Source organism: Mandrillus leucophaeus, unplaced genomic scaffold (assembly GCF_000951045.1).
Source record: "Mandrillus leucophaeus isolate KB7577 unplaced genomic scaffold, Mleu.le_1.0 Scaffold333, whole genome shotgun sequence".
Classification (NCBI taxonomy): Eukaryota; Metazoa; Chordata; class Mammalia; order Primates; family Cercopithecidae; genus Mandrillus; species Mandrillus leucophaeus.
The window spans coordinates 348,295-360,520 of NW_012103510.1; the positions used below are offsets into that span (position 1 = coordinate 348,295).

At 35.3% G+C, this 12,226-nt stretch overlaps 1 protein-coding gene across 1 annotated transcript in view; it reads right to left on the minus strand.

The window, feature by feature from the left end:
- CHD9 (chromodomain helicase DNA binding protein 9) overlaps positions 1-12,226 on the minus strand; it is a 230,717-nt gene that overhangs the window by 62,964 nt on the left and 155,527 nt on the right. The window contains exons 18-20 of the mRNA XM_011988637.1: positions 10,182-10,349; positions 9,002-9,181; positions 1,411-1,521 (exon numbers count right to left, since the gene is read on the minus strand). Coding sequence (XP_011844027.1) covers positions 1,411-1,521; positions 9,002-9,181; positions 10,182-10,349 — 459 coding nt within the window. The remainder of the gene's footprint in view (positions 1-1,410; positions 1,522-9,001; positions 9,182-10,181; positions 10,350-12,226) is intronic.

Below are 12,226 nucleotides of genomic sequence, written 5' to 3' on the forward strand. Positions count from 1 at the left end.
TGTCTTGGAGCTGTTAGTCCACAGTAGATGGTGCATAAGAATGTCCATTCTTATTATTTTAAAATTATTTTTAATTATTGCATTAGACAGTATGAATGTACCATTGCTCCCGTATAGAAAATTTAGTTTCTAAATTTTTGCTATAACAAAAAATGTTGCAATGAATATCATTGTACTATATTATCATTGTACATGTATGCTTACTGCTGTAGGACAGATTCCTAAGAGTGCATTAAATATTCTTCCAATAAAAATTTAAAATTATTTTGTCTAGTTATAAGAAAAAATTGTTTAACATTCTGATTTGCATAGCATTACATCTATACATTACAATTTCTATGTTTACAAACGAACTGTTAAAATGCTTAAAATATTCCCAATAGACACATCTCCCAACCAAATTTCACTTTACAGAAATCAAACGCAGCTTTCTTTAGGTATATTCTTAAGTGTTCTATATCTTTTTTTTCTACTGTGAAGTAGATATCCTATTGCATTATATTTTTCTACTTCTGTTAGTACTGATATTTAGGAAGGCTCAATGGCATATTTATCTTCTATCCAGTTAATTCACTAAACTCACTTATGAACTTTTACAGTGTTTTACAGACCCCACTACTTGTTTAGGCATATGAACATGCTATATGCCAATAATATTTTTTTTAATTACCTTTTCATGGTTACTTGTTTCACACAGAATTACATATATTTCCAAAATGCATTCAACAATAATAATTATGCATGGTAGTGGTGTTACTCCTAATTGTAAAGATTTACATTTTAAAAGGCTACCTATCAAAAAAGATCCAATGCATCAGTGCTTAATATAAAATTCCTTTAATCATCTAACTGTTATTTTGATAACTGGTAAGACTCAAAAACATTGATTTCTATGCAATTATTAGACAAGTGTGTCTTAGTAAATAAGCAGTTATGCTACTATTATCAGTTCCATAAAGTCAATTTTAGCATTTTGGCTTTTTCTTAGCTCAAGAGAAGTCGTAAGACAAACAGTTTTAAAAATGTCACTTTCTTGACTCTTTTTTTCTCCTTTTATTTACATTTTACTAGATCATCATGAATGGGTTCTGACACTAAGAAAACATTAAAGAGAAAATAAATGTAACCCATGATTTGAAGACATTAAAAAAATTTTTAAAACATATTATAATTTTAAGAATGTAAATTATATCCAAAAGTCAAACTTTCCCTGTAGGATAACCCATCATGGGAGATAATAGATATTAAATTGAAGGAGTACCTCACTCAGTTCATTCTGCTACCCTACTTCAATTTATATATGCAGAAATTTATTTTAGTAACTGCATAATTGGACACCTTAAAATATTACAATACTATTGCCAAAGTATCCCAAAAGCAAGTTTATTTTAGAGGGATAAAAATACTTACTCTGCCACTGATGGCCTCTATATCTATTTCTGCCTTTTTAGCCCATTTTTGCCAGAAGTTGGGATCATCTAAAGAAATATCTGTCCGGTTTCCAGATGCCACAAAACTCGCCTGAAATACATAATGGCAGTTGTAGAGGAAAAAATCTATCACAAGTACACTTAAAACATTATCTCCTCACATTTACTATGGATAGAATTTGGATTCCACATACTCATACATCAAAGGGTGTTTCAAATTCAGTGGTCTGAAACATAGCACTGCGTCTGCTTAAGGTAAAGGCTTAATGCAAACAGGCTGAAGTTTAGGAGCAGAATTAAATTATTACTGTTGGTTAACTCTTATACTGTTGGTAAGTAAGGATTGAATCTTTCTGGTAAGGAGGCTACACAGAATGGAGGTATGGTTTCTAAAAACACTACAAGATCATTAAGAAATTAGGTTAGAGAACAAGAATTTCCAAATCTGCCTGCACTACAGAGTTAATTTTCGGGTCTATTTCTAGTTTATTTTCATCAGATTTTCAGATAGATATATCTCCTAAAGGAAATATAACACAGGATATGGGAAATAAAGGAAAATAAATCATTGTCATTTTAAAAACTCTTTTCCTAAAAACACACAAAAAAGAAAAACTCTACCACAGAAACATTGCATTAACTATTGTAAAAATTTAAGAAAATATTGAGGAGCAAAAGAAGAAAATACAAGTGATTTATTTTCGTAAATACTGTGGAAATTATAAAATCTTTTAGTTGGAAGAAACTTTAAAGATAACACTTCAACTCTGTAACTTGTGGTCTAATAACCATTATTTACAACTTAAATCACTGTAAATAGGCCTCATCAAAAAATGTCATCAAAATGCTTTATAAAAGTGAAAGAAGCATTGGACATACACAATGTGTTAAGGGCCTGAAAAATGCATGTCAATTTTTATAAAAATAGATAGAAGAATATGGTCGCATAAAATGATTTTCAAAGGAGAATAGAGGTAAATGGTTTTAAGATAATGCCCAATTATCAGAGATATAAACAAAAGGTAAAAATCTTAATTAAAAAAAAGTCTTGATAAAATTTAAAAGACCCAGAAAAATCCCACATTAAAAAGATAAAAGTGTTAAAAGTAAACAAGACATTTTTTGACATTCAAGATAACTGTCAGTTTAAGCACTAGGTAATTAATACCAAGGAATTATGTTTTATTTTATTTTTAAATGTGGTAATAGTATTGTAGTTATGTTTTAAAAGTCTTTATTTTTAATGATACATATGGAAACATGTAAAGGTGGTGATATCTGGGATTTGCTTCAAAACAATATGAAAAAGTGGGAGGTGGTGATGAAACAAGTTTAGCATAAGTTGATAACTGTTGAATACTGTCTGTATTTGTCGCTTAAACTTTATAAAACATCCAGGGCAGGCATGGTGGTTCACACCTGTAAATCCCAACACTTTGGGAGGCCAAGGCAGGAGGATCACTTGAGCCCATGAGTTCGAGACCAGCCTGGGCAACATAGTGAGACTCCATCTCTGTAATAATTTTTTTTAAAGTTAGCCTGGTGTGGTGGTGCACACCTGTAGTCCCAGCTACTTGGGAGGCTGAGGTGGGTGGGTCACTTGACCCCAGGAGGTTGAGAGGTCAAGCTACATTGGGCCATGATTGCACCACTGCACTCCAGGCTGGTGAGAAAACAAGAATCTGTCTCAAAAAAAAAAAAAAAAAAAAGTCTAAAACACCAAAAATTAAAAGGCTAAATGCCTCTTGCTGAACTTCAGATTCTGTTCATGTTATTGCTTAGCAAGTAATAAATGTATTCATTCATTCCAACTAGTATTCTTTTGAGGTTTGGCTTTTAAGATGCTTACATAAAATAAAGCAAATGTTAAATACTGTGTTTCAAAATATGCATTTTGCTGGCATATTTATTAAACAGAAATGATGGGAACAAATGTTTTAATGAATTTAAATTCCTTTTTTTTTTTTGCTTTCTCTAAACTATAGCTTTAATATTATAAAACTACTGAAAAACTAATTTTGTATTTTTTTGAACTGATGAATGTGATAAACTGAATAATGGTCCCTAAAGATACCTCATCCTAATCCCTGGAACCTTGTGAGTTTTGTCTTATATGCAAAAGGGACTTTGCAGATATGATTAAGTTAAGGAACTTGAAACAGAGAGATAGCTTGTATTATCCAAGTAGGCCCTAAATGTAACTATAAATATTCTTACAAGAGTGAGACAGTGGGAGATTTGACTCTAGAATAGAAAAAGGATATGACACAACAGAAGCAGAGATGGGAGTACTGTGGCCATAGGCCAAGGAATGCAGGCAGTCTTAGGAAGTGGAAGAGATAAGAAACAGATCCTCCTCTAAAGCTTCCAGAATGAACTAGCCCTAATGACACCTTGATTTTATCCCTGTAAGACTCATGTTAGACTTCTGACATCTAGAACTATAAAAGAAAAAGTTTGTGTTGTCTTAAGCCATGAACCTTGTGGGCTTTGTGATAATTTGTTACAGTGGCAACAGAAAATAGTATGAGACACTCTTAATGAGAAACCACATATAATAAAAACTCATATTCAACTTTTTTTTTTTTTTTAAAGAGAAAAGATCTCACTCTGTTGCCCAGACTGGAGTGCAGCTGTATGATCATGGCTCATTGCAGCCTCTAGCTCTTGGGCTCAAACAATCCTCCCATCTCAGCCTCTCACGCCAGCTTGCCTGGCTGATTTTTAAATTTTTTTGTAGAGATGGAGTTTCACTTTGCTGCCTAGGCTGGTCTCGAACTTCCAGCCTCAAGTGATCTTCCTGCCTTGGCCTTCCGAAGTGTAAGAATTACAGGCGTGTGCCACCAGTCCTGACCTTCATATCCAACTTGAAAGAACAAAGACTAGTTTGATAAAACAACACAGCTATCATCAGCTATATAAAATAAATATGTTATGACAATTCATCAAACTGGTATAAATGAGTATGAGGAACAGACATCTAACTACATGCAAGTAATTCCTTAACTATTTCAGAACAAATTTCTCACAACTGAGGATATATGATACTTTAATATCTTCATTGTTATAAACATATCAATTTTCAGGAATAGTGAAAAGTTTACTGAATGAAGTTCATAGGGTTTTATTCTGTTCCACAGCTTCAGTGATACATGCCTCTTGAGATTTAACCAATCTGGTAAATGAGTATTTGCTTTACATGAACTGTAGAACATTTAACATGAAAAGAAGGCTGGGCATAGTGGTTCATGCCTGTAATCCCAACACTTTGGGAGGGTAAGGTGGGAGGACTGCTGAGCTCAGGAGTTTGAGACCAGCCTGGGCAACAAAGTAGACTCCCATCTCTATTAAATAATCAAAAAATTAACTGGGCATGGTGGCATGTGCCCATGTGCCTGTGGTCCCAGCAACATGGGAGGCTGAGGCAGGAGGATCACTTGAGCCCAGGAAGTCAAGGCTGTAGTGAATCGTTGATTGCACCACTGTACTCCAGCTTGAGTGACAGAGTGAGATCTGTCTCAAAACAAAAACAAAAACAAAAAAAAACCCAACAACAAAAAACCAAAAACCATGAGGAACCATTAAACATGAAGTAATTGAAAGGACACAATCAGATTTTAAAGTGTGTTACTTTTTTGGTTGATTACCTAAAAAAAAATTATATGCTACAGTATATAATAATTTTTATTCTGCTATCATATAACTATCGATAATTTTAAAAATGTACCTGGAAGAAATTAAATTTCAGAATTAAATAGCTTTTGTTACATTCATTATAAGACAAATGATGAATTTAATTTACAAATAAAACAATTTTAAATTTCTAAATAATCCAACAGGCTTTTGCTAACTGACATGTAACCTATTTACAAGATGACTTACATGATTCTCAAGGATTGTGACAAGCGATTATACCTACCGAAATAAGATGCTACTCCTTACAAATGCTAAATCATAATATCCTAGTCCCCCCTAAATTTTTCTTCTTAAAATGCATTCCTTCCACCATTAAACCTCTGTATTATTTGCAAGAGAAGACTTTTAAATTGCAAAATCCATCTTCTTATGACAGACAGTGGTAGAAAGGCAGAAGGTGCCAACTAAAGGCCCTTACAAATAAGCAGTCCACCTGCAGCACAGTTTAGATGGTTTTCATTCCTTCGTAAATTAAGCAATTCAAAGTATTTTATTCTCTATCAAATTTTTAAAAATCAGACTAAAAATGTTTCTGTTTCTAGGACCCACCTGGCTGCCCTTATAAAAATCTCTCAAAACAAGTTTTAGGGGATATCATCACTCGAAAATGAAGTTATCAATAATGAGTTCTATTTGATGGATATGTACTAAGTCTCATAAGGACCCTGATCTATATATGTAGTTCCTTATTAAACACTATTTGATAATGCAAAGAAATACAGAATGGAATTATGTTATTTCTTCAAATTGTTGAAAACAGTTGGGCAGAGCTGAAGTCTTTGGATCCCAGGAAAAAGTGTAATATACTACTAACTTTACATCATATTCCATTTTGGCAAATGTCCAGTATCTAATAGCATTCCCATACAACTATAGGAATGAACAAATTATTTGGTAAATGAACAAATTATAAAACAACTAGAGCAAACTCTCAACTCTCCTCAGCATTGTGGTACCTTGTCAGCTCTCAAATGTGATAGTTACTTTCTGGTGTGAGGATTTAAAGTAGATATTTAAATGTTTAAGCATTTCTCAATTCTCAAAGCATTAAGAGTATACTTGAATTCTCTAAGTAAAATAAAAGTTAGATAGCACTGTATAATAAAGTGGGAAAGGCCAAGTACGATTATTACGACCTCCTCTTTAAAGACTCAAAGAGGTTAATTGTTCAAGGTCACTCAGCTTATTGAGTCAGAATTCAAACCCTGTTTTTCTGACTTTCCACGATCATTATCATTAACATGTTAAATGAGGAAGCCAAGAATCACATGTGCTCAATAAATGCTTTGCATATGCCTTCATTAATTAAAAACAAAACAAGGCCGGGCGCGGTGGCTCAAGCCTGTAATCCCAGCACTTTGGGAGGCCGAGACGGGCGGATCACGAGGTCAGGAGATCGAGACCATCCTGGCTAACACGGTGAAACCCCGTCTCTACTAAAAAAATACAAAAAACTAGCCAGGCGACGTGACAGGCGCCTGTAGTCCCAGCTACTCAGGAGGCTGAGGCAGGAGAATGGCGTGAACCCGGGAGGCGGAGCTTGCAGTGAGCTGAGATCCGGCCACTGCACTCCAGCCTGGGCGACAGAGCGAGACTCCGTCTAAAAAAAAAAAAAAACAAAAAACAAAACAAAACAAAACAACAACAACTTTAAGGACAGTATCTTTATGTTTGGCCTAATCAACAAGGACAAAAACCATGACCAATACCTTTTGATATTAATTAGATTTCAGATACAAGGAAAAATATCTCTGTACAAAGAGTACAGAACAAAGGAATCAAAACCAAGTAAGATTTCCTAGGAAAAAAAGAGCCGGGGTACATCTACTCAATCATGACCAGTTTTAGTTCTCAGTCTTATACTTTACTTCTGCAATGTTCCTTTTGGAAACAAAAGGAACTACTTTTTTCTGATTTATTCTCTACTAATTTCCAAATCTGTATCCGTGTCCCAGGCAACTCTCCTAGACACCTCCATTTGGATCCTGTAAATGTAATAAATACAACAGCTCCAATACTTTCTTTTCCCCATATGAATGTCCTTCTCTATCTTAAAGACAACCATGACCCTCCTAGCTACTTAAGCAAAAAGTCTTCAAGTCATTTCTGACTCTTCCTTCTAAAAATTTCTAACTGGTCATCAACTCCTATTGATTCAAGTAGGTCTCCATGACCCTGGTTCACCCATCATTATTTCCTACATAAGCCCCTTAAATAATCTTGTTTCTAGTCTTTCCCCTTTCCAACTTGTTCTCCATGCTGCTGCTAGAGTTAAATTTCTAAACCAGATTGCATTATGTCCAATTTCTGCTTGAAGGACTTGAAAAGCTTAACTGCCTTAGGATCAATTTCAAATTCCTCAAAATGGGACATAAAGCCCTTCACAATTGGGGTTCAACTTCCCTAACTCCACCGTTTCATCTCCACGTAATTCATCTCTTGTATCCATACATGCCTATGTCACATTCCTGAAATATTCCTTGTAGTTTAGCAACATATGACTCATTTAGCTGGCTTTTTCTTTCTCTTTGTAAAACAATGAAATTCGCAATTCCCTCAAGACTTAGGTTGAATGTTCTTTTCTTTGCAAAGGCTTTCTTTATTCAGAACATACAGAATTAGTCATCTCCTACTTTATTTTTTTTTTCCAGCAACTATAATCCTTTCATTATAGTATACCTGGCATTTAGCAAAATACCTGACACAAGAATTTATTAGTCCGCTAAATGAACGCAAGCGAGTTTCCATTTGAAGGCTGGTATCATTACTTTTGGTACAGCACCTATACTTCCTGCTATACCACAATATTACCCATAAAGATAAAGAAAGACTTCTGGATTGAAAGCAGAGAGGGGAATGGAGAAGAAGGGAAATGTAGAAAGGAAGTTCAATGGAAAAGAGAAAACTTGTATGTAGTGTTCTGCAATTTGTGCAGGTGAGACAGAATACTGCAATAATAAACTATTCAGATGAATGGAAGAGAGAAGTTTACCACGTCTTGGTTTGGGGAAAAAAAAGGAGAGAGAGAGAAAGAAAAATGGGATATGGCTGGGCGTGGTGGTTCATGCCTGTAATCTCAGCACTTTGGGAGGCCAAGGCGGGTGGATCACCCGAGGTCAGAAGTTCGAGACCAGACTGGCTAACGTGGCAAAACCCTGTCTCTATTAAAATTACAAAAATTACCCGGGCATGGTGGCGGAGGTTGCAGTGAGCCGAGATCGTGCCACTGCACTTCAGCCTGGGCGACGGAATGAGACTCTGTCTCAAAAAAAAAAAAAAAAAATAATAATCATAAAGAAAAAAGGAATAGAAAGGCAATTAGTAAACTTTACAAATATTTTCACCTAACAGCTATTAATGTTTCCTTCCAAAATACAAATTTCATCTTACCCCTTAAGACTTAGATACTCCTGACCCCACGTATCCACCTGCCTCGGCCTCCCAAAGTGCTGGGATTACAGATGTGAACCACCCCACCCAGCCAGATGTAAGTATTTAAAATGAAATTGGAAATTCTTTCTCTCCTTTAGGTTCTTAAAATTATGAAAGTTGATGTAAGATGATTTAACCTCTTACATTACTTATATTTTGTTCTGCCTTTGGTATACAGATGTTTAGTTTCTAAATTTGATTTCATATGTTCTACTCTAATGTTTAGAACTATTTCTAGTTATTACATTTATTATATTTCACAAGGATCAGAAGAGTTCATGTGAAGTTAACATAGGGGATCAGAAAAAAATGAAGGAAAAGACATTACCTACTGCTTTTTGGCTAATTCAGTATGTTTAAACATTTGGTGTAAGAGATAAACTTTTTCAGTAGTTAGGATAAGAACATCACTGCTATGTTAATAAAATTGCACTAACTGTTACCTTGGCAAATGTTGACCCACGTCCTTCTGATTCAATTGTAATGGTTTTTGTACGACGTAGTAAAATCTGATCGATATCCTCTTCACAGAATTTAGAGCCTTCATCTTCTTCCTCCATAATGGCACCATAAGCACCTCTTCGAAGCAGATCTTCTATTTCCTTTTTGGAAAGCTGCTGAATCTAAAGAGAAATTAACTTCCATAAAAAATAGTTTTTTTTAAAGTTCATAAAATGAGAAAGTATCCCTAAAGGATGTCAAAGAACACAAGAGGCATGCTTAAACTGCATTTGGGTTTGGGATGCGCATGAGAGAGAATTCACAGAAATAATATCTTGAAGTTGTTGACTCTACTTTGCTCTCTTAAAATAAGAATTACCCATCTGCCTAGAATGGCTTTGGTTAAAACAAGGCCTAAGGGTCGGGTAACATCTTTCAAGGTTCTTTTAAATACTAGGATTCTTTATTTTTTTTTCTTTTTGAGGCAGGGTCTTGCTCTGTTATCTATGCTAGAGCGCAGTGGTATAAATACAGCTCACTGCAGTTGACTTCCTGGGCTCAAGTGAGTCTCCCGCCTCAGCTTCCCAAGTAATGTGGACCACAGGCATGCACCATTATGCCCAGCTAATTTTTATTTTTTATAGAGACAGGGTCTTGCCATGTTGCCCAGGCTTGTCTCAAACTCCTAGGCTCAAGCAATCCTCCTACCTCAGCCTTCTAAAATGCTGAGATTACAGGTATGAGCCATGTGCCCAGCCCAGTACTAGGATCCTATTATTGATAGATATTAAGACAAGAACCTTGAGGGAAAAAAAAGCCAAAATGTCATCATTTGTAACAAGACAAAGCCAATGCTAATAGTTGTGAAACTAAAAAAAATTTGAAAACTGTTTATATAAACACAAATTCTATTTTGCTATGCCATCATATAAATGTCCTAAAAAGAAAGCAAAGAATTTCTATCTTGAAAATACATTTAGAATTCATAAGCTCTGGAGCTATACAGAAAGAAAAGGATTCAAAAGTATTAACTAAACATAGCTCTGTCCTGAAAATGTCCCCCTGCATAAAACAAATGTGTTTAGTATTCTGCATGGACCAAAACTAAATGACACACTATTGGAGGTAAAATTAAATGCAAAAACACACAAAAACCTCAAGTAAAAAAGAAAATATACATACACCACCAACATTACTTTCTCTTCCGCTCATGCTCTGTAACACAGCTTTATCTAGGCCCAGTTTCAAACTGGCTCGGTCAAACATCTCTCTCTCATATGAGTTACGAGTTACCAGTCTGTAGACTTTAACTGCTTTGTTCTGACCAATTCGGTGGCAACGAGCTTGAGCCTATAAAAATGAAAAGTTACATATTTATTTTCTCAAAAGGCATTTAATAGTAAACTATATGTGTGGTCTATAAACACATGTAAGAATTCTTAGACCATTTTTATTGAATTAATCTTTTTCTAGAAATTAAGGAAGAGCTTACCACAGTAAGAAATAATCCCACAATCAGGAATAAGTTAAAATTTAGGTTTATAAGCTTAAATATCAAAGAATATAAATAAATTCACAAAGGACTACTTTTTTTTTTTTCTTTTTTTTGACGGAGTCTTGCTCTGTCGCCCCAGCTGGAGTGCAGTGGTGCGATCTTGGCTCACTGCAACCTCCGCCTCCTGGGTTCAAGTGATTCTCCCGCCTCAGCCTTCCAAGTAGCTGGGATTACAGGCACCTGCCACCACACGTGGCTAATTTTTGTATTTTTAGTAGAGACAGGGTTTCACCATGTTGGCCAGGCTGGTCTCGAACTCCTGACCTCAAGTGATCCACCCATCTCGACCTCCCAAAGTGTTGGGATTATAGGCATGAGCCACTGCACCCAGCCTTATTATATTTTAATGGAAGTGTAGTCAATATACTTTTAAGCAGGGACACAAAACCTATGAACAGGTTTTACAGTTGATGGCAACTCAAGTTTTTTGTTGTTTTTTTTTTTAGACATGAGGACTTGCTATGTTGCCCAATAGAACTCCTGGGCTCAAGAGATCCTACCCCTTTGGCCTCTCAAAGTACTGGGATTACAGGTGTGAGCTGCCACTCAAGTTTTAAAGTCTAACCCTAAATTTCTATATTTTTTTCAGTTACATTATCAACAATCTTTTCATTGTATTTTATTTAAGCTGGGTAATTTTTTTCTGTAAGTTATTGGGGTACAGGTGGTATTTGGTTACATGAGTAAGTTCTTTAGTAGTAATTTGTGAGATTTTGGTGCAGCCATCACCTGAGCAGTATACACTGCACATATTTGTAGTAATTTATCCCTTGCCCACCTCCCACTCTTCTCCCCAAGTCCCCAAAGTCCATCGTACCATTCTTATGCTTTGTGTCCTCATAGCTTAGCTCCCACTTACGAGTGAGAACACATGATGTTTGGTTTTCCATTCCTGAGTTACTTCACTTAGAATAATAGTCTCCAACATCATCCAGGTCACTGCAAATGCTGTTAATTCATTGTTTTTCATGGCTGTGCAGTATTCTATCATATATAACATATACATTATATATATATATATAAATTGTGCCACTATAAACATGTGTCCAGATATCTTTTTCAAATGACTTATTTTCCTCTTAGTAGATACCCAGTAGTAAGATTGCTGGATCAAATAGTAGTTCCACTTTTAGTTCTTTAAGGAATCTCCATACTGTTTTTCCATAGTGGCTGTACTAGTTTATATTCCCACCAGAAGTGTAGACATGTTCCCTGTTCACTGCATCCACATGTTTGTTGGCCATTTGTATATCTTCTTTTGAGAATTAGCCTACTTTTTGATGGAATTTTTTTTTTTTCCTGATTTGAGTTTGTTGTGTAGATTCTGATTCTGGATACTAGTCCTCTGTCAGTTGTATAGATTGTGAAGATTTTCTCTCACTCTGTGGGTTGTCTGTTTACTCTGCTGACCGTTCCTTTTGCCACGCAAAAGCTCCTTAGTTTAATTAAGTCCCAGCTATTTATCTTCGTTTTTACTGCAACTGCTTTTGGGTTCTTGGTCATGAAATCCTTGCCTAAGCCAGTGTCTAGAAGGGTTTTTCCAATGTTATTTTCTAGAATTTTTATAGTTTCAGGTCTTAGGTTTAAGTCCTTAATGCATCTTGAGTTATTTTTGTATAAGGTGAGAGAAGAGGATCTAGTTTCATTCTCCTACATGTGGCTTGCCAATTAT